Consider the following 23,600-nt stretch of genomic DNA (forward strand, 5'->3'; position numbering starts at 1 on the left):
ACCCCGACACCTCGGCCCGCAACCTCAGACAGTGGATCAACGACTGCGCCAACACACTCGACCCAATCAAGAAACCCTCCAACAATCATACCAACAAAAAAGCCAGCTGGTTCACTGAAAACCTCCGGGCCTCCAAGCAAACCTGCCGAAAGCTGGAGAAGATCTGGACAGCCACGCCGCCCACAAGAATGCCACCCGCAGACACCATCACCTCATCAGATCCACCAAAAGGGCCTCCTTCAAATACAGCCTAGACAAAATGCGCACAACAGCAAAGAGCTCTTCAACATCGTGAAGGAACTCTCCAACCCCAGCTCCAACACCAACGACGTCCCACCCTCGCAAGACCTGTGCGAATCGCTGGCCACCTTCTTCCACATCAAGATCACAGACATCCACGGCAGTTTCAACGCCACAACCGCCCCTACAACCACTGAGACCTCCGCCCCCATGACCACCATCCGCACCAGCCGCCTGCTCTACTGGACCAACATCAACGACGATGACACCATCAAAATGATGGACACCATCCACTCAGGATCTCCGTCAGATCCATGCCCACACCACATCTTCAACAAAGCCAGCACATCCATTGCACCCCATCTCCGGAAAGTCATCAACACCTCCTTCGAGACAGCAACCTTCCCGGAGAGCTGGAAGCACGCCGAGATCAACGCCTTACTCAAGAAACCCAAGGCGGACCCCGAGGACCTCAAGAACTTCCGGCCCATCTCCCTGCTCCCGTTCCCGGCAAAGTCCATCGAGAAGACCGTCAACGAACAACTGACCCGCTACCTCGAGGAGAAAAACATCCTGGACCCTTCCCAGTCCGAGTTTTGCAGCAACCACAGCACCGAGACTACTCTCATTGCCGCCACCGATGACATCAAGTCTCTGCTGGACAACGGAGAAACGGCGGCCCTCATCCTTCTGGACCTGTCAGCCGCCTTCGACACGGTCTGTCACCACACACTACGAACACGCTTCCACAGGGCTGGGATCCAAGAGAAGGTCCTGGACTGGACCACCTCCTTCCTCTCCGGCAGAACACAGAGCATCCGCCTTCCCCCTTCCGCTCCGAAGCCACCGAGATCATCTGCGGCGTACCCCAGGGCTCATCCCTCAGCCCAACTCTGTTTAACATCTACATGGCACCGCTTGCCCACGTCGCGCATAGGCACAACCACAACATCCTCTCCTACGCCGATGACACCCAGCTGATACTCTCCCTCACCAAGGACCCCCACACCACCAAAACCAACCTTCACGAAGGAATGAAGGCTGTTGCTGAATGGATGAGTAACAGCCGACTGAAGCTGAACTTGGACAAGACGGAGGTCTTTATCCTCGGATCCAACCCTTCAGCCTGGGACGACTCCTGGTGGCCGACCGCACTGGAAACCGCTCCAACACCCACCGACCACGCACGCAACCTAGGGGTCATCCTCGACTACACCCTCTCCATGACTAAACTGGTCAACGCTGTCTCCTCCTCCTGCTTCAACACTCTCCGCATGCTCCGTAGGATCTATAAGTGGATCCCCACTGAAATGAGAAGAACAGTCACCCAGGCGCTTGTCAGCAGTAGGTTGGACCATGGAAACACCCTCTATGCAGGAGCCTCGGCCAAACTCATGAGAAGGCTCCAATGCATCCAGAACGCCTCTGCACGCCTGATCCTTGACATCCCTCGCCGTAGCCACATCACAGCCCACCTGAGAGACCTGTACTGGTTCCCGGTCAACAAGAGGATAACCTTCAAGCTCCTCACCCACGCACACAATGCACTCCACAACACCGGGCCAACGTACCTAAACAGAAGACTCAGCTTCTACACCACCACCCACCAGCTCCGCTCCGCCAACCTCGCCCTTGCTACAGTCCCCCACTTTCAAAGAGCGACCTCAGGCGGCAGATCGTTCTCCCACCTCGCCGCAAAGACCCGGAACACCTTTCCCATCCACCTATGGCAGACCCAAGACCTGCTGACCTTCAGAAAACTCCTCAAGACCTGGCTTTTCGAGCAGTAGCAGCATTCCCCACCCCAGCGCCTTGAGACCCTCACGGGTGAGTAGTGCGCTTTACAAATGATATGATTGATTGAGTGATTGATAAGGCAAAATACGCAGTTTTCAAAAATGTCAACATTTTATTTAGCAGCTATAGGAAGAAGATATAAACCGCAAAAAATGTAATTGAATTTCAATACTTTTTTACTAAACAACACACGTGAATGTTTAATCAAAGGAATAGTGCAGCAGTGCAGGTGTCCTAAGAACGTTTTTGCGATTGAACGTAAATTTCTACAGAGTTAAATAATTAATCTAAATAATAAAGTGTCTGAGTGACCGTGTGCTGCGGCCTTCGGATTTCCTTTGTTGCGTTTGGTAGAAGACTGAATTGCGCATTTTAATGCATTAGCTACACTTTCGTGGTACATTTGAAAATTACAACTTTTTTAATTTGTATTCAATCACAACTCATAAATTAGAGCAGAAAAATACGCAATTGTGTTTGGAAAACTTACCTGGCAGCAGTGAGATACAAATTGCTAGTATTCCTCTGAACAGGTGACAGATTTTGAATTATCCGATTTACTATATTTACATCAAGCAATGGCAAAGGCATTGGAATTGACAATATACTCCAAGTCAGTTTTAGTGTCAGTGTTATGTTTACCCAGTGCACACACATTGCCATTTAACCTTCTAGGTCACATCAAATGATATCAGAGTGGTCAGTCTTTGTAGACCTCTAACTAGACAAGACAGGCTGGGGAAAAACTATGTAAATTTTGAGACAGCGCAAGGTGTGTTTGTGGCAAGCGTAAGCAGTCAATCAATGGACCAAATATTGATTCCATAGCCACTCATCATGAAGTGGATCCATGATCTTAAACCTAGAAGTTGTGAATGGAGCTTTCTGAGCTTAGAGAAGTGATCAAAATGATCTGATACTGAACTTTGTACAATATGACCCCACTACATCACAATCCCCCCCAAATGAACCCATCAATAATGAAACCTGACTCGGCCTGAAGACGTACTCCCAGAACTCAGCCACAGAGCTGGTCAAGTTGGTGGTATCATTGAGGGTGTAGTTGGAGAAACATCTGTCGGTATTCCAGCTGTTGTCACAGCTCTGCCACGGGAGATCCTAGGGAAAGATAAGTGTGAAGATTAGACATTCCCTGTAAATCACTGATCGATTTAGGAAGATGAGAATGGTTATTAGTCAGACTCATTGATGAGAAAAAGAACAAATATCAAATGGTTGGCATGATCCATCAGATAGAGTATGAGGCACTGAGACCCACCACAGTCGATGTGACACATGTAGGATATAATCTAGTAGAATGCGGATATGAAGGCTCCTGCCTTTTTTAGCTCATGCTGTCATCCCAGAATTGTTTCTACTGATTCCCAATATCATGCAACAAATTCAGTTTTTGGAGTTAAGAGTGGATGAGCGTAGTAATTCAATACTCAAACACAACTGACTTTGATTGCCAAACTCTCTCATCCCTATTCATGTAGGAATCAAAGACATTCCATCTCTACCAACAGTGAATATTAAGTATGGGCGAAATTTGCGAATTCGCATTCTGCGAATTCACGCGGAATCGAATTCGCAATCCGCAAAACCGCGAATTCGTGCGAATTGGTTTTTTGCGTGTTCATGGGGTTTTTTGCATGTTCGCAGGGTTTTTTGCGCGTTCGCAGGGCTTTTTGCTCGTTTGCGGGCCGCTTGCATGGCGAAGTTATCCGTGCGATCGTGTATGGGCACAGCACCCTCTGGTTCACCACTGCCACCCTCTGGTTCATCACTGCCACCCTCTGGTTCACCACTGCCACCCTCTGGTTCACCCCTGCCACCCTCTGGTTCACCACTGCCACCCTCTGGTTCAGCACTGCCACTCTGGTTCACCCCTGCCACCCTCTGGTTCAGCACTGTCACCCTCTGGTTTACGACTGCCACCCTCGGGTTCACGACTGCCACCCGCTGGTTCATCACAGCACCTCTGGTTCACCACTGCCACCCTCTGGTTAACCACTGTCACCCTCTGGTTCAGCACTGCCACCCTCTGGTTCACCACTGCCACCCGCTGGTTCACCCCTACCACCCTCTGGTTCACCACTGCCACCCTCTGGTTCATCACAGCACCCTCTGGTTCACCCCTGACACCCTCTGGTTCAGCATTGTCACCCTCTGGTTCACCACTGCCGCCCTCTGGTTCACGACTGCCACCCTCTGGTTCATCTCAGCTCCTCTGGTTCACCACTGCCACCCTCTGGTTAACCACTGTTATGTTATGTTATACTTGTATTTGTATAGCGCACGGCTACTCAGAAAGAGTGTCCCGGCGCTTTATACAGGCAGCTCAGCGTTAACAAACATAACAGCATAAAACAGAAACATAAGAAAAGAGAAACAACCTAAAGGTTAAAAAGCCAGGTCTTAAGGCTCTTCCTAAACAGGAACAAATTAGGAGTACTACGTAAAGCCAAAGGTAAAGAATTCCACAGCTGGGGGGCCCTGAGACTAAAGGAACGACCCCCGGTGCGAGCCTTCCTCACTCGAGGGACCACGGCCGTGAACAGAGATACCGACCGAAGTGAACGAACCGGGCGATAAAAGGCAAGCCTACGCTGCAGATACCTTGCTTCCGAGCCAAAGATTGCTTTATGCACCAAAGTCAGCGTTTTAAACATAATCCGCTTCCGGATGGGCAGCCAGTGAAGCGACTGTAGCAACCCGGATGCTCTTGCTCGCCTATAAAGGCCAAAGATGGCGCGAGCCGCGGAGTTCTGCACCACCTGCAGCCGCTGAACCAAATAATCCGGAAGCCCTAAATAAAGGGCATTGGCATAGTCCAATCTAGAGCCTATTAAGGCTTGAACAGTGATCTTTCTGTGCTCTTCTGTAAGCAGAGGTAAAAACTTACGGAGCATCTTCAAGATACCAAAACAAGTGCCCGTCAGACCAAGAATGTGAGATCTTAGCGTGAGATTGTTATCCAACTTGACTCCCAAGTTTTTGGCCACCTGAGATGACTGAACAGGGGGACACATGTCCGTTGGCCACCACTCCCGCCATTCAGGGTCTGCGGCACAGCCAAAGAACAGAACCTCCGATTTGCTGGAGTTGGCCTTAAGGCTGTTCCGCTGGAACCAATCAAAGACCATCCCCAGACACCCCTGAATGCTCTCTCCATCGAATGCCTGATCTTTCCTGCACGTAAAGAGCAGTTGCGTGTCATCCGCGTAAGACACGATCTGGGCCCCAAAAGCCTCCACCAGTGCCGCCAGAGGGGTCATAAAGATATTAAAAAGAGTCGGGCTCAACACAGAACCCTGTGGAACTCCGACTCCCAAAGGCGGCATCTCAGCGGAGCTCGGGGAGGCCCAGACCGTTTATTGGTGGCCCTCAAGAAAAGATGTAAACCTTTTGAGCACCGTCCCCCTTAGACCGATGTCATAAAGTCTGGCGAGGAGCGCCTCATGGGGGACGGTGTCAAAGGCCGCCGACAAATCTAGCATGACAAGCATGGCCTTGCCTCCTGCGTCCAGTGTCTCCCGAATAACCTCTGACACCTCAAGGAGTGCCGTCTCCGTACTTAAATTAGGCCGGAATCCGGATTGTGAGGGGTGCAGTAGGTTATTTGATTCTAGAAAGCCAGAAAGAACGCCATGCACATGCTTCACCGTGATCTTAGCCAGAGCCGGGAGGAGGGAAATTGGCCTGTAATTGGCCAGAACCTCGGCATCTAATCCAGGCTTCTTGAGGAGGGGGATCACCATAGCCCTTTTCCAGGACCGCGGGACCCTTCCCTCCCTCAAAGACGCGTTCAAGAGAGGATTGACCAATGGGTTCACGACCGGCGCCATCCTGGCCAGAAATTTGGCCGGACAGGGGTCTAATGGCGAGCCTGATTTAAGACTGGCCAAAAGCACCAGGGAGGCATCGATGGAAACAGCGGGGAACTCCGCCAAAACAGCATCTGGCGTGGACAATGGCGCAGGTCCCGCCCCAATGCTAAGAAACCCTTCATCGGACCTCTCTGAAAAGGAGGCCTGGATCGCTTTGATCTTATCCGTAAAGAACCTGGCAAGATCACAGACCCACGACTCAGATGACACTATTTGAGGCAAATTGGATCTAGGGGCCGTAAACTGCCTCACCACAGTGAAGATCTCCTTGCAAGAGTTGGAGGACGCCTCTATCCTTCTGGCAAGATATTACTTTTTAGCACAGAGAATATTGCGATGGTAGGCTTTAACTGCCAACCTATAGGCAAGTCTGGCCTCCCCATCATACTGAAGGCGCCATGCCCTCTCAGCCACCTTACACTGGCTGCGAGCGATGCGCAACGCCTCCGTAAACCACGGCGCAGACAGTCGTTTGGCCATAGGCAGAGGGGCCAATACAGGGGCTAAATCATTCAGCCTCTCTGCCAGCCAGACCTGCATGGCCTCTGTGTCCAATTCCAAGTCACCCGAGAGGGGGCACGGATGGTCAACAAACGCCTGCGCTAACAGCTCAGGCGTCACTCTGTGTAGTGCCCTCGAGGCTGATCTAGGCTGTGTGGGAGCGCCGCTGGGTAGTTGCACACTCCCCAATATGGAGAACCTGACCAACCTATGATCGGACCACTGTCACTCTCTGGTTCAGCACTGCCACCCTCTGGTTCACCACTGCCACTCTCTGGTTCACCACTGCCACCCTCTGTTTCACCCATGCCACCCTCTGGTTCACCACTGCAACCCTCTGGTTCACCCCTGCCACCATCTGGTTCATCACTGCCACCCTCTGGTTCACCCCTGCCACCCTCTGGTTCACCCCTGCCACCTTCTGGTTCACCCCTGCCACCCTCTGGTTCAGCACTGCCACCCTCTGGTTCAGCACTGTCACTCTCTGGTTCACCCCTGCCACCCTCTGGTTCATCACTGTCACTCTCTCGTTCATCACTGCCACCCTCTGGTTCACCACTGCCACCCTCTACCGAGACCTTTTGTGACGCAGCGACAGCACAAAGATGCGCCATGGTGCTGGGTATTAACAACATGACTATTCTGAGAGATGCGTCACGTTGTAAAGCCCTGCGCCATCAGGAGGCATTCCAGCGCAGGGGAGGGCGTTCCTGCACAGGAACGCCTCCTAAAAGTGGCTGAGTGAAATCTACAAGATTTCACTCAGTCACTTTTAGGCCAATGCTGCGTCAAAACCCTGCGCCTGCTTGAAGCAGGCGCAAGGCTTGATGCAGCATTGGGGAGATAGGGCCCCCCAGAGCATTGCTGGAGCTGGGTCGCAAGCGTGACGCAGCTCCAGCAATGCACTGCTTTTACGGCACAGATGCGTGACCCATTTGTGCCATTTTTGCTACATGGTGCGCCGCATTGGGGATGCACCAGTTATTGTAAATCTGCCCCTATACATTTAGCCAATGAGAGAGCACTTACTGATTAGACGGTAGAAAGTACTCCAGTTGAGTAGAGGTATTGCACAAAAAGGTGGCATCTTCGGACAAACACGCAGGGCGGGATTCATTCTGCCCCCTGTTAGACTCGTTGTTTGTGCACTTCTGCCCTCTGTTAGACTCGGTTTTCCCTTGTTTTTCTGCCCTTCTGCCCCTGTTAGACTCGTTTTTTGTGCCCTTCTGCCCTCTGTTAGACTCGTTTTTGTGCCTTTCTGCCCTGTTAGACTCGTTTTTTGTGCCCCTCTGTCCTCTGTTAGACTCGTTTTTCCCTTGTTTTTCTGCCCTTCTGTCCTCTGTTAGACTGTTTTTTTGTGCCCTTCTGCCCTCTGTTAGACTCGTTTTTCCCTTGTTTTTCTGCCCTTCTGCCCTTTGTTAGACTGCTTTTTGTGCCTTTCTGTCCTCTGCATCACCACATCATCACTCAGCGCTACCCCAGCATCACTCAGCACCACCACATTATCACTAAGCACCACCACATTATCACTCAGCACCACCACAGCACCACTCAGCACCACCACAGCATCACTCAGCACCACCACAGCACCACTCAGCACCACCACAGCACCACTCAGCACCACCACAGCACCACTCAGCACCACCCCAACATCACTCAGCACCATGCCAGCATCACTCAGCACCACCACAGCACCACTCAGCATCACCACAGCACCACTCAGCACCACCACAGCACCACTCAGCTCCACCCCAGCATCAATCTGCACAACCATTCAACAACAACTGGTTCAAATATGTTCTCTCAATGTTTCAAACTTTATTACAAATGTCACAAAAAGATGTTAATATTTCACTTCTGTTCTTGGATTTTCGTCACAATAAAATACACTGAACATAATCTTCACAAAAGTTATTTACAAAAGTTTAAGCTATTGCCATTATAAATTAAAATCACTTTTATTTAAGTATTAATCATTTAAAAAAATTAAAAGCCATTGTAATTTGTAATATCAATACAGCTAAGTCGCGTAAATACAAAACATGTTGCATTACAAATGCTATAGGTGTCACATTTGCGAAAGTTATAACTATTGGCATTGTAAATGACAAAGCTATTAATTTAGCTATTTTCAAAAACAACACATACATTAAAAAAAATGTCATTTACAAGACCAATAGCTCAAACTTTCCTAATGCGAGACCTATTGCATTGCAAATGCTTGTTTTTCTATCTGTCAGTGCTTCCTGTTGAGGTTTAATTTTCGTGACAGACGCCTCATTGCCTACTTGTAACTCTTCTCTGACTCTGCTTCAAGGGTCAGAGCAGGGTCATAGAATAGTTGCAAGTAGGCAACGAGGGGCCAGGAAGCACTTACAGGCTTACAGCAGCTAGTGCCCAAGTTGAAGTTAATTTCTTTGTAACCCTTTGGTAAAAGGTTACAAAAAATTAGCTTCAACTTTTGCACCTGCTGCTGTGACCCTGTAAGTGCTTGCCTGAAAATTAGTCCCCGCTGATTCGCGGATTTTACCGCGATTTTGCGAGATTCGCGGATCGCGAAATCGCGGAAAATCCGCAAATTCCGCGAGCGAAACGAATTTTCAGCCCATGCTTAGTGAATATGGCAGTTTAATTAATTCAGACTATCAGCATTTTTAAACTGAGAGGAAACGAGGGACATCATAGTGTTACTGGTCCATGTACAATTGTTCACTGAGATCATCATTCAATTATGGTTGATTGTGGTATTTGTTTGGCGAGACAAACTATGTGAGTTATAGTTCACCATTCACCCTGCAAACACCAGCGAAAGATCAAACTGGACTCAAGAAGTACGAGCATTGTACCAAGGTAACCATATTATCTGTTCTTATTAATTCTTTATCTTGATGTAAATGGAGCAGCCGCAAAATGTCAGGTTGTGTTTCAATGCCTCAAAAAAGAACTTGCCAATGGTTTGAACTTTATCAGACCTTACTCACACAGAACAAAACCTTACATAACTAAGTAATTGAATTATAATTTATAGGAACTCTGAAATAAATATATGTAAATCACAAATGTTGTTCACCAAGCAGAAAAATACATCAACATCTCACACATAGGAAATGTATTAGGTAGGCTTATGCACCAGAATGCCAAGTATTTAATGTCATAGTTTAGCAAACAAATGAAAAGAAATGTTTATAACCATTTGTGCTCTCTAAAATAATTAAATCTTACAAGGCCAATTTTGTACTTTTATAAAAGTAATGCAAGTCCTAAAATCATTAAAGACCAAACAGGGATAGTGTGCCTAATCTATCTATCCACCATGAATCTTTCTATATTACTGTATGATATTGATTATCTCTGCAATTGTAATGTATTAATGAATCCATAGCAATCTATAATGGTGGGCATCAGGAATCCATTTACAATCAGGAGGGCTTTATAACTGGGGGCATAGCTTGACTTGGCAGCTACCCTGTGGCTCTCTAGTCCCTTTTCCGGATATCTAGTGAGCATTTTATGTTGCTCAGAGATTCTCAATGATGTAGAAAAACAGCAACCAAGAAGTCTAAAGAGCTTCAAAAGCGTTCCTTTTTAAACAGCCAAATAATTGTTTTGGGAAGGGATACTGTAGGAATCTGTATACACTATACCAAAGTGAGGTATAATGTGCACAGAGTCCAGTGGAACCCCAAAGGAAGGCAGAGGTAAAAGTAGATTGTACCTTACACTCTATTTGTGGTATTGTGGTCGAGCAGTAAGGCTGTATCAGAGGACAGCGTTAAGCATTCGGTGTACACACTCAGTCAGCAAATGATTTTACACACTCACAGAGTGAATTTCAAACCAATTGTTTTTGTATAAAAATATTCTTTTAGTTATTTTTTTCCTATAACCAAACAGGCCTGGCACAGATAAGTGATGAATTCTTTGCAGTAAATATATAGTTGTAACACAGTTTGGATTGCAATTGTAAATGTACTTTGATTTGATTACAGTAGTATTACTGAATAAAGGTGGGCATATGCATTTTGCTCCGTTGGACTCCAAATTAATAAAAACAGAAATCTCATATACTTTTGGTATAATAACAAGTATCTCTGTCTTTACATGCTAAAATGCATTCACAAAAGGAAAAATGAAAATTTAGCGAGCAGTGAGAGAAGTGATGATTTTGGTATCCTCCCTAACCTTGGGAGAGAACCAAGCAGATGCCTAGAAAACAAAGAGTACACCTTGCTGATCGATTCAGTGGTGGTCCCATCCTCTTAGGACCACCCCAAGCACAGTTATGGACTAAAATTAAATCCCAACCAAAGGCCCTGCAAAGCATTATGGGACAAGATTAGCAGTGGACAGTGAATATTATAGTATCCAATATCAAACTAATTCTACAAAGAGCTGCAGTTCAACTAGTCGTTACTAGGTGTCCCTCACGAGTCAAATGCAAAAGCATTGAAATTATTACATCAAGCTACAGTTCCACTAGTCGTTACTAGGTGTCCCTCACGAGTCAAATGCAACAACATTGAAGCACTTTCATGAAGCTGAAGTTCCACTAGTCGTTACTAGGTGTCCCTCATGAGTCAAATGCAATAGCATTTGATTTGAGGGACACCTACCAACGACTAGTTGAACTTCAGCTTGATGTAATAATTTTAATGCATTTGCATTTGACTCATGAGGGACAGCTAGTAACGACTAGTTGAACTGCAGTTCTTCGTAGAATTATTTTGATATTGGATACTATAATATTCACTGTCCAATGCTAATCTCGTCCCATAATGCTTTGCAGGGCCTTTGGTTGGATTGTATTTTTGCCCACAACTGTGGTGGTCCTAAGAGAATGGGACCACCACTGAATCGTTCAGCGTGATATGCTCTTTGTGTTCAATGCATCTGCTTGGTTCTCCCCCTAGATTAGGGGTGATGCCAAAATCATCACCTCTCTCATTGCCTGATATTTTTCACATTCAAAGTTCACTTTTGTGAATTGGTTATATGCTTTTTAGCATGTAAAGTTGCTTTATCAAAACATTTTTGGGTGCAGTTTAGTCTATGTGGAGAAACTGAATTCCGTGTTTTTAATGGAATGCGTAGTTAACAAATCTTTGCAAACTGGAGCCCATTGCCTAGGGTTATTACTGATAATGCAATACTTTTCAGAATACATTACATATACTTTGTATAGGATTTTAGCAGAATATCATGTAAGTTACTTTTTAGATTACTTTTCATACACAGTGCAGTATACCTGGATAATGCACTGGGACATTTCCTGTAAACAGGTAAGTAAACGCATTTTGGGTATTTAGTTACAAGTGTTGTAATTTGGCAGCGACTGGGGTTAGCATTTAGCTGAAGCCATTTTGTATTCAGCAGCCATCTTGTCTGCCATGTGCTCACCATGTGTTCTGTCCTACCTTGCTGTCATTTGCTCTTGTATTCTGCCTGTGAACAGACTATATTTGGATTCTGCTACTCTGCACATGCGCAGAGGAAAGCTGTAACTGTCCTTACATCCGTTCTAGGTCTATAACTGTCAGGTTATTCTTACCAGAATCAGCAAACTGTTAGCTCCTGTCTATTGTTGACTGTGCATTTCTTTAGGAACTTTTATGTAAGTAAACCTTCTCTTCTGTACTTGTACCGCCTTCTTTTGAGCCCCTGTGTGGGTATAAAAGGACCATGCTCCTTCTGTTCAGTGTGCTACTTCATACATTACCGAAGGGTGTTGTATGAATGTAGTTCCACCTCATGAGGTTAATGAAATCTTTGTTTTATATTCCAGTTTCCGTGTCAACTTCTATTCTATTGGTCTGAGGACTTGTGCAGAGAAGGGCAAACCCCTAGCACTGGTAGGCCTTGCTGAGGACTACTACCACAAAATTGGCGCCCAACTCGGGGCTCATCGGCGACTCGGATGCCTGAAGGAGTGGTCGCGACGAAGGATTGTAATCTCGCTGCGGATGATTATTGCCCGACAAGACCCACGTCTTGGCAAACCACAGCGTTTTTCCTCTCTTTCTGATCTGACCATCCAGGTGGTGCCGGTCCACGACTGAGATCTCTTCTGTTGATTCGCCGTGCAGTGACCATTTGGTCGATTTGAGAACTTGGCAGTTGGAATCTGTACACCAATTGATTGGTAAGAGTCGTTCTGCGGTGCTTGCTGTTGGTTTGTAATGCCTTGGATTGGTAAGGTAGTTTAGTAACGCTTACTGTGGCTTTGAATTTGTATGATTGGCTAATATTTGTATTTGGAATTTGTAATATATAAATTGCAATTTATACAGGCAGGTAATGAGGAGATTTTTCTCTGTTTTGAATTGATTTGAATGGCGCAACATACAAAGAGTACCTTAAGCGCTACTTTGGTTATAATACTGCATATTCTGCACTGTTTTTGTCATGCCTGTTTCTAGCACACTTCGTAGGATGTGTTGCTTTTGTAGTGGCACCAGTTTGAGACTCGATGAAGCACAACCGGCCCGCCAGATGGGACGCCTAATAGGGACATGTATATTAAGTATGGTATTTCTTCTATAATGTACAGCACGTTATGGAATAAATATACTCGTAAGGATCCTGAGTTGCGTTGGCCTATGCATGGGTCATTTGATTTACGAAAGATTCAGTATGTGGAACAATGTATGTTTCAGTGAAAGACTAGGCAAGATATGTTTGACTGTGTACAAATGTTTGAGAAAGAAGTGCGTGAACGAATGAAGCGTGAGCAAGTCGTGACTGAAAAAGAACAGCGAAAGAACATTTATGCGAAAGCATTAGAGTTGAAAAATAATGAAATAAAAGAACTAACAGAGAGAGAGGATAGGGAGCGCCATTTACAGGTAACTGGCCAATACGCTGTTAGTCAACCCCTTTATCCTATCCTCAATAAACCGCAAGTGGATTTCTTGTTATTAGATCGTTCTTCGCCTCCGTACATTTTCCCTTATGCTCCTCATGGGTCAGATTAAGACTCTCCTGCAAAACAGGACAAAGCACAGGAAACTCGTTCTATGTTGCCCGTTCAGCATTCGTCTGAGCTTAAATCTGCTGCCCGAAAAGCCCTTCGCAGTACTGTCCGTGCTTCCGAGCTTTTAGATGACATAAAAAGTTGGCATGAAAGGGAGCAAATATATTTTACTGAGGTATTTGCCGCAGAAGTCGTTGAGTGGTTTAGGAAACATTCTGATGAATTAGAGCCCGATGATGTAGCAAATGACTGTAAGCAAATGCGTGATGGTCTTTTTGTCTTTTCTCAGGTGGCTGATGCAATCAGGCGTTAGGTTAAACTATGTGCTGATGCAGTCCATTTGCTAGAGGAGAAAAAGGCAGCAGAAGCAGCTGCACAAACATCTCAGACCGGCGTGGCACAGGCTTCTATCTTCGGAACAGATAAGACTATGATAGTTCATGAGAAACCCATGCGGGAAGCCGCGCCTTTGTATGTTTCTCCTAGAGGCGAGGGAACAGATGATGATAAGAGTTCTGCCAATGCTAAGGGTTATTTTATTTATAATTGGGTCTATACTCCGTGGAACAGAGCGGATGTTATGGCTCTTAAAAATTAATTGCCTGATTCGCTGAAGAATCCAGCCGCTTTTTATGAGGAAGTTGAGGCAAGCTTAAGCTCTTATACTATGACTTAGCCCGATATTGACATGTTCTTTGGGTTGATATTACTACCTGACATGTGGAGAACTGTGCGTAAAGATGATGATGGTGCAACTTTTGGGGCGTTATGGAAAGAGTTAGAACAAATGGATGTAGAGAGGGAGCCAGCACTGAAACGGTGTAAAGTAATTTTAGCTCTTCCTGCAGGTATATTAGTTAAGTTAAAAACGATTATTCCCCCTAAAAAGATAGATTGGACTATATTAGCGTCGTGTAAGCAAAAGGCAGATGAATCAGTTTTGGATTTCTTTACACGATTTGAGGAGGCATTCCACGATTTTAATGGCCAGTCATGGACAGATGACACGGGTAGGCATCTGTTTGTCGATAAATATGTTGCAAATCTGTTGCCAGGAATAGCTAGTCGCCTAAAGGCAAGTGAGAGTTCATGGACTACCTCTTCTCCAGTTTCTCTTTTGACTATGGCTCAGTATTATGAACGTCAGGAATTAGAAGCTAAGGGCAATGAGGATAAAAAGACTAAAGAGTTAAAAATGAAGGTTATGTTGGCTCAGGCTTATTGTCCGCCTTCTAGAGGTAATGATAGAGGAGGACAGGGATCTTATGATTTGTCTTTTCCTTCCTATACTCGTTCGAATTTGTCTGTTGACCAGTATGCATATTGCAAGAAATTTGGACATTGGGTTTCTGATTGTCCAGTACTGCGTGCTCAGCAGTGTCCTCGTGGACAGGCACAAATGAGAAGTTGTTCAGGATATTCAGGGCCTAGAGGAAGCACGAATGATCGTGCTAGGTTTGATGCTAATACAGGTGGACAGGATGGGTTTAACACCTTTGATAGACGGAACCAATATCAAATGTCTATGTGCCATCTGATTTTTAAGATTCTGCCTATGCATAGGATTGCCTAGGATGGGGTAAGGAATCAGTTGACATTCCAGTAGATCAGAGGGGTCCCTATGCTACAGCACATGTTTTGGGTTCTACTGATCAGTTTCTGGTTGATACAGGAGCTACTCATAGCACCTTATCTAAACAATTGGTTCCAAGGGCTCCCCTGTCTGGCTTAACCATCACATCGATTGGATTCGATGGAACACCTTCCCTTAGCCCTCTGTCACAACCACTTGCATTTCGTGTTGATGAGTTTACTGCTCCATGTCCATTTTTGCTTTCTCCGAATACACCAGACAATATTGTGGGTCTTGTTATGCTCAAGTATTTCAGGACTATGATAGGATGTTCTCCAGAAGGTCTACGTGTTATTTTGAATGACAACCATCCTGTGATTGAGAGATCTTGTCTTGTTAAAGAGGATATTGCATTAGCTTCGCTCCCTAGTATTTTGTTGGCTACTTCAGACACTGATGTAGGGCAAATGGTTATTCCACCAGTGCACATTAGTATTAAGGAGGGCGCTTCATTGCCACGCTTGGCTCAATATAACATTTCTCAGAAAAGGCAAAGAAGCACTTATACGCATTGTCCATGATTTGATTGAACTGGGGGTTGTAGAGGAAGTTCCTTACAATATTTGCAACAGTCTTATTCTTCCTATTTTGAAAAAAGATACTGACACTAGGATTTACACTAGGATTTACAGATTAATTATCGATTTGCGAGAAGTTAACAAGATTGTGATACCACAGTACCCCGTGGTTTCTGATATAACAACACTTTTTACTTTGGTTCCTCCAACAGCAACTACATTTTCTGTCATAGACTTGAAGAATGCTTTCTTATCGATCTCTATTCATCCTGATAGCAGATACTTGTTTGGTTTCACTTTGAATAATCGATCATACAGATTTTGTAGAGTTCCTCAAGGGTATACTGAGAGTCCTAGCATTTACAGCCAAGTATTGAAAAGACAGCTTGATTCTTTTGTTTTACCTGAAGGAGTGGCTTTCATACAATATGTCGATGATATCTTGTTGGCAGCCGTTATGCCTGAACAATGTGAAAAATGTACTTGGTCTTTGCTTTCTTTTCTTGCATCGCACCATCATAAAGTGTCACGGAAGAAATTGCAATATTGTAGACCGAAGTTACCTATTTAGGGCACCTTCTGTCTAAGGAGGGCCATGCACTTACCTCAGATCACATTCAAGTAATTTTAGATACACCAATGCCTTCTACTCATAAAGATGTCCGTGCATTCATTGGTCTGACTTCGCTTTGTAGGCAATGGATATTGAGTTTTTCGCACATTGTCAAACCCTTGTTAGCGCTTTTGACCAAGGACACTCCAGTGCCCCTTCCATGGACGACTGAATGCTTTTCATCAGTTACGTCAAGCTCTTTGTTCTGCACCAGTGTTAGGCACTCCAAATTACACGAAGGGTTTTACACTCTATGTACATGAGAAAGATGGATGCGCATTGTCAGTTTTAGTACAGACACACAGTGACAAGCAGCGTCCCTGTGAGTATTTTTCAGTTGTCCTTGATCCTGTTGCTCATGTATTACCAGGGTGCTTTAATTCAGTTGCAGCAACAGCTTTGTCCATACGTCAGAGTGAAGGGATAGTTTTGTCACACAAACTGTTGGTGCTAGTACCCCATGCGGTCGATGCCCTTTTGAATCAGACCAAAACACAACACAACTAGTGCCTGCTTGACAGGATACAAATTGACACTGTTAGCACCTCATATTACCTTTAAGAGATATGCAACACTAAACCCAGCCACTTTGTTGCCATATCCTGTGACTCAGTCTCAGTCAAAGGAGCCTCACGATTGTATATTCCTACTGAGGAACAGACAAAAAGGGTTGCGTTGATTTGCAAAATACGCCCCTTTCAGATGTAGATGGGGAACTGTGGGTTAATGGGTCCTGTTTGAAGTTACCAGATGGTACGACTTCAGCTGCGTATGCAATTACGGCACTTGCGACAGTAGTGGAGACAGCTCGTATACCTCAGAAGTCAGCTCAAGCAGCTTAGCTAATAGCTCTGACCCGAGCATGTGAACTTAGTACTGACTTGTGTGTAAACATTTATACAGACAGCCGCTATGGTTTTTGAAGTGGCCCATGATTTGGCCTACTTTGGAAGGAAAGAGGCTTTCTTACATCCCACGGGATGCAGATAATGCATGGAGAACTAGTGCATAATCTTCTGACCACACTGACGAATCCGAAGAAAATAGCTATTGTGAAGTGTAGCGCATACAAGAAAGTGATTGACAAGACAGGGCAAGTCAATGCCTCTGCAGATCGCGTAGCTCGTGAGACTGCGATGCAACAAAGCACTACATCCATGTATGTAGTAAAGTCACAAGCAGAACTTTGGCATGATGCTAGACAAGAAGTTTTAGACATACAGAGATCTGCTTCTGGGGAAAAGCTTGAGCAATGGTCTAAAGAAGGACTGTTGGATGACAAGGGCTGTTGGCGAAACAAAGAGATGAATAAATGGAAATTGCCTATAGCCTTTGTACAGCCTATGGTTCAAATGGCACATGGGCTGGCACTTGTTGGACCTTCAGCAATAACGAAATTGCTTAAGCAAGTTTGGGAGCATCCAGAAATTGCCATCACAGCTAAGAGAGTAGTACAGTCCTGTTTGATCTGTTGGCAGTACAATCCTGGTAAAGGGACACGAACTCCTACAGGAGGGTTTGCTACACCAACTGCACCTTTTGAAGTTTTGCAAATGGATTATATCCAACTTGAACGTTGCAATAACTTGAAGTATGTTCTAGTGGTGGTATGTGCCTTCAGTTAATGAATAGAGGCATACCCTACTAAGGATAATACGGCTCTCACTTAAGCATGGGCGGAAAATCTGTTACGCTCGCGGATTTTGCGGATTTTCGGTAAATTCGCAATCCGCGAACGCTCGCGAATTTACCGAAAATCCGCAAATTCGCACGCAGCGGATTTTTTTTTCTTTGCGGTGTAAGTTCGCAATTGCGAACATGTAGGTGCGGCGGGCAGCAACAATCTCGCACTCGCGAAATTACAAAAATTGCAATCCTGCACAAGAAATCTACTAGCAAGCAGCATAGACCTTCTGAAAATGATGATTTTTATCAGAATAACTCCTCAGGTTGACATTTGCCTGCACTTTTTTGGATTTGAGGCCTTTTGATTTTCTGTGGATAACTTTTGGATTAGAAATCAACTTTCTCATATAAGCTTGGTGGGGCATTACAGTTGCTGTAATGCTGTTCTGCAGAAAAACGAGTTTTGCAAAAGTGAAAGCAGGTTCAAAAGTTCAAACTCATCATTAGTAACTGTTCCCTGTAGTGCTTCCTGACAAGGGCCCCTCCAGAGTTCAGTTGCTAGTTGCAACAATTGTATGACCCTGCTCTGACCCTCACAGCAGGCTCATAGAATAGCTACAAGTAGGCCACAAAGGTCCTGGAAAAAAAAATTGCACTGCAACAGAAAGCAAATTACAGATAAGGAAGCAGGTGCCAGACTTGAATTTTAAAACAGTGACACATTAATAAATCAACCCCAAATTAATTCATGTCAGTTGAAGCAGGCAGGTGTGCTTGCTTTTTCCACCCATAATCTACAGTGATGATGAACCAGAGGGTGGCATTGATGCACCAGAGGGTGGCATGGGTGAAACAGAGGGTGGCAGGGGTGAAACAGAGGGTGCTGGGAACCTGTGATGATGAACCAGACGTAGAAACAACATAATCGTGACCGTTGCGAGCCGACATGTAAGTTCGCAATTGCAAACTGTTACAAAACCCTCGCGAACTGTCAGAAATCCTTGCGAACTGGCAGAAATCCTTGCGAACACAAAACAAAAAAAAAATCCGCAAATTCGCGAGAATTCGCGGATTTTGCGGATTGCGAGTTCGCAAATTCGCAAAATTCGCGAACGCCAGATTCTCAAAATTCGCCCATGCTTACTCTCACTACAGCAAAGGGGCTTTTAAAGGAATTCTTCCCTAGCTATGGTGTTTGTAAACTTTTGTGGAGTGACACAACGGACTCCATTTTATTGGGCAACTTGTTGAGTATGTCTTGAAAGGATTAGGGATCAAACAGAATTCCATGCAGTCTTCCATACGCAATCAGCAGGGTTAGTGGAAAGATATAACACTACCCTGAAATTGAAATTAGTGAAAATACTCGCCTCCACATCCTTAAAATGGCCAGATGCATTACCCTTGGCATTATTGTCTATTAGATCGGTGCCACATTCACGATCTGGCCTTAAACTATATGAAGTGGTGTTTGGAAGACCGAGGAACATTTGGGGAGTTCCTAAGCCACGCCCCATACATGATGTACCTTGTGTTTTGATGAGTGACTATTTGGCACAGTTAACTGACAGTTTGATCTCTATTCATCAACAAGTTCGAGAAGCGCTTCCTGACAGGTCTGCAGGTGAGGCCCATGAACTCCGGCCTGGTGATCATGTGATGATCAAGGTCTTCGAGAGGTCGAACAGCTTGGAACCAAGGGGGCGAGGCCCGGAGCAAGTACTCCTAGCGACAAGGACAGCAATTCGAGTGACGAACAGGAAGAACTGGGTCCATAGCACTCACTGTAAGCGAGTGTCGCCCGCCTTGGTGGAACCTGCTGTGCTGACCGACCATCGAGAGATTCTGGAGACGGAGAAAAGCCAAGCTATCTCACCTGACAAATCTAAGGAAGTCTTCCCTGACCACACGATTGCTGGAGTATCCAGATATCAGCTGAGACCAAGGAAAGAGTCTGCAATTTTGAAAAAGACTGGTTGAGCTACAGCCCTGGGTTGGTGAAACGCAGAGCCGATGTGGCAAGGGGGGGATCAGTCCTGCATGGTGTAGTGACACCCGTCTTGACCCTCGGTGAAGAAATCAACGGCTGCCCGGTGATAAGAGCTCCAACGATTGTTTCTACGACAAGCTGATCATGTCTACAATGAAATCAGCTGTTGCTTAGAGAAAGATCATTTGTGCTGTAGAATTTGTTGTTGCTATGGTGGCTGTAGCAGTGACAACCTGGATTGTTGAGAAAGTGTCTTCTGCGTGAGAGCTTTTGATCGCCACAACTCCAGTGCCAGCTGAACATCATTACTTTACGCTTCCATATCATGAGCAGAAACATCGACAATCCTACCTGAATAACACGTTCATCCAAATGCTGCATCACACCCACAATGCCACAAATATTACCAATTGTTGGGTGTGTGGGATGATACCTGCACATCAAAAGAAAGGAGGAACACCTTTTATTCCTCTTCCATTCTCGCACAATGGTTCTTGTCAAGCTTGGTTTAGCATGTCTGCATCTGGAAAGCCTTCAGTAGGCGGGATTAACTTTCACCTTAATAAAGTATGCTACCAAGATAAAGATGGTTATCCTCAAGCTAAAGGGACTAAATGGGAATGGGAAGAGTATCAACCTGACAGTATTTCGACACCATATGTCTTCACGAATATGAGAACTATTAAGAACAATGGACTATTTGTGATTTCTGTTACTAGAGCTAAAACAGATTTGTGTATTAGTAGTGTTGGGAGAATTCCAGTAGGAAGGAGTGAGTGTACAGTGGTACTGACTATTGAAGGTGCCAATAACAGCAGTTTTACAGCCTCACATAATACCTACTTTATTTGTGGCAATAAGGGATATTATCAACTATCTGCTGGTTGGTCTGGCGTATGCTATGTGTCCTTCCTGTTGCCTCCTGTGTTTCTGGCACCCGCATCGTATCATAGGGACTTTAAACTATTCAACAATATTTCCAAAAATAGATATAAGAGGACAATAATACTGATGAAGTGGACCAGACTGACACCACTCTGCAACAATACGTTGATTTCAATTTGGGTTTGTTTTTCTTTGTGGGTGCTGCATTAAACAGTAGAAAGATAAGACGATGGACTAGAGTTGTGGAAGCTGTTACTAATCAGACAGCTATGGCACTTGGGAACATTATAGAGGAGCTACAAGTTGCGAGGATCGTAGCTCTCTAGAACCGAATGGTCCTAGATGTGGTTCTGGCTGATCGAAGTGGTGCATGTCGCATCATTGGGAGTAGTTGCTGTGTTTTCATTCCGGACCACTCACCTTCAGTGTTTGATGCAATCTGTAAACTGCATAAGATTGCTGCAGAAATTTATCCAGAGACCGGTACATGGACTTTTGCCAGCTGGTTTTGGACACTCTTTTCCACTTGGGGCTGGAAGCTACTGACTATCCTGTGTGTAATAATTAAAATACTTTTTACATGCTGTCTATGTATACAATGTAGTCCAATGCTTTGCTCAGCTTGCATTACTGCCTGTACACCTGCAGAGAAGAATGTTGCTGAAATTAGAGCCCAACGTATGTTGAATGAAGAAATTACTAAAATGATGAAAATAGATATACAAAATGTGAATTCAGATTACCCCAAATGAACAAATGTCTTCAGCTAATGCTAAAAGGGTCGTCTGTTGTAATTTGGCATTGACTGGGGTTAGCATTTAGCTGAAGCCATTTTGTATTCAGCAGCCATCTTGTCTGCCAAGTGCTCACCATGTGCTCTGTCCTACCTTGCTGTCATTTGCTATTGTATTCTGCCTGTGAACAGACTATATTTAGGTTCTGCTACTCTGCACATGTGCAGAGGAAAGCTGTAACTGTCCTTACATCTGTTCTTAGTCTGTAACTGTCAGGTTATTCTTACCAGAATCAGCAACTGTTAGCTCCTCCCTATTGTTGACTGTGCATTTCTGTAGGACCTTTTATGAATGTCAACCTTCTCTTCTGTACTCGTACTGCCTTCTTTTGAGCCCCTGTGTGGGTATAAAAGGACTATGCTCCTTCTGTTCAGTGTGCTACTTCATACATTACCGAAGGGTGTTGTGTGAATGTACTTCCACCTCATGAGGTTAATAAAATCTTTGTTTTATATTCCAGTTTCCGTGCCAACTTCTATTCTATTGGTCTGAGGACTTGTGCAGAGAAGGGTGAACCCCTAGCACTGGTAGGCCTTGCTGAGGACTACTACCACACAAGGATTTCTTAGATTTTCCAACTCCACACTTAGACACTTTTCATAGAAAACAGTCAATGTTATCCGATTGAGGAAAATAGTGTTGTCGGTGGGTTTGTTGTAGGAGTTGGTATTCTGGGGTTAGACTTAGGGGTCCTCCAGGGTCAAGGATGAACTCTTGTTACTCCCTTAGCGGCAATAAGCGGGTGGTTGCAGTGTGCTGAGGCACAATGATATCCAATGGAGGCTAGTGGGCCTCCGGTTGGTAGCTGCTGACAAGCAGGCCACTGGGTTGTGGGAGCAAATCTCCTGGATTTAATTAAGCTCAGGGCAAATGGGGGTTTAGTCCGCACAAAAGATGCACCCTCAGCGGTACTGGGGCGGCCATGTGCAGAGTGCTGTTTTGCCGTTGGAAGCCCTGTAGCCTTCAATGGGGAGTCTCTGGTTTGCAAAAGCACTGCAGGCTCGGGGACAAAGCCCTTCTGGGTGCGACCACCACTTGGAGAGGTAAGTTTGGATATTTGAAGTTGTTTAGGCGCCATCGGTTGGGCCACCCAAGACCGTGGGGCGTTGGGTGCAAGAGTGATTTCTAGGGTCATATCTTCTTATTAGATCCTGGTCGCTGTTGGGGGGACCTTCCGGGTTGAGGCTGCAGGCGTTGGCTGGTGGCTTGAGGCAGGTCAGGGGTTGCCGGATCTCAGGTCAGAATCATAGGGGAGACCTCCTTTTGGTGTTGGGCCACTCGAACTCGGGCCGTGGGCATCTGGTGCAGAGTGGTGCAAACTCGCGGATCCTTGAGGAGCTGGAGTCTGTTGTTTGAACAAATACGGTAATCACAGGAGACAGAGTCTTTGGGATTGAAGGCAGGCAGGTCCTCCGTGTTTCTCAAGGTTGCTGGATGCAGGACACACAGCTGGAGACAGTTCAAGGTGGGGACACGCCGGTATGGCTTGGGCCAAGCCAGTGGGCGTCCTCCTCTTGTTAGCTTCGACACAACTGTTCAATCCCTCTTCTTCTTTTCTTCTTGTAGGTTCTCGTCTGAGGAAGCAAGGTTTAGTGGTGCCCCTAAATACTAGATTTAGGTGTGTTACAGGTAGGTAAAAGGTTAGGACCGATAACTTCCTCCCTTCCCTGGGGTGGGTACACCCCCTTATTATGCCACCCTCCAGTGGGAAGGGGGTGTAAGCCTCACCCTGGGTGGTTGGGCCCCCCATCTGTAAGATGCTTAACCTCGCCTCCCCCACCTGAGTGGTGGAGTTAGCAGAAGTGGGCACACCTCTCTTCCTCACGTGTTTTTCCTGCTGGTTCTCCCCCCCAAAGTGAGGGTCAGAACCAGTGGGGACCAGTTGCTTGAAGAAGCAAGTGGCCTGGTGAAGCTCACAAAGGCGGTACACCTTTGAAACTTCCCCTTCGTGGACCCTGCCTATCCTGGGGGAGGAGGCTTGGCACCTTGTCCCAGGATGTGCATTGTTTCAGGCCCCCGAGAGCAGCAGGCCCTCGACTAATCCTCTTCTGGTGGTCAGTTTGTTGGAAACTGACAGGAAAGACATTCCTTCAGCGACAAACTATTCTCCACACATGCTTCCCAAACTGAGCAGAACTCA

General features: G+C 45.7%; 1 protein-coding gene across 1 annotated transcript in view; it reads right to left on the minus strand.

Annotated features, from left to right (window-relative positions):
- The window catches only part of LOC147733931 (sodium- and chloride-dependent GABA transporter 1-like), a 292,502-nt gene that overhangs the window by 229,082 nt on the left and 39,820 nt on the right, over positions 1-23,600 (minus strand). Inside the window, exon 4 of the mRNA XM_086953601.1 lies at positions 3,047-3,156. Coding sequence (XP_086809727.1) covers positions 3,047-3,156 — 110 coding nt within the window. The remainder of the gene's footprint in view (positions 1-3,046; positions 3,157-23,600) is intronic.

Source organism: Lissotriton vulgaris, chromosome 1_2, assembly GCF_964263255.1.
Source record: "Lissotriton vulgaris chromosome 1_2, aLisVul1.2, whole genome shotgun sequence".
Lineage (NCBI taxonomy): Eukaryota > Metazoa > Chordata > Amphibia > Caudata > Salamandridae > Lissotriton > Lissotriton vulgaris.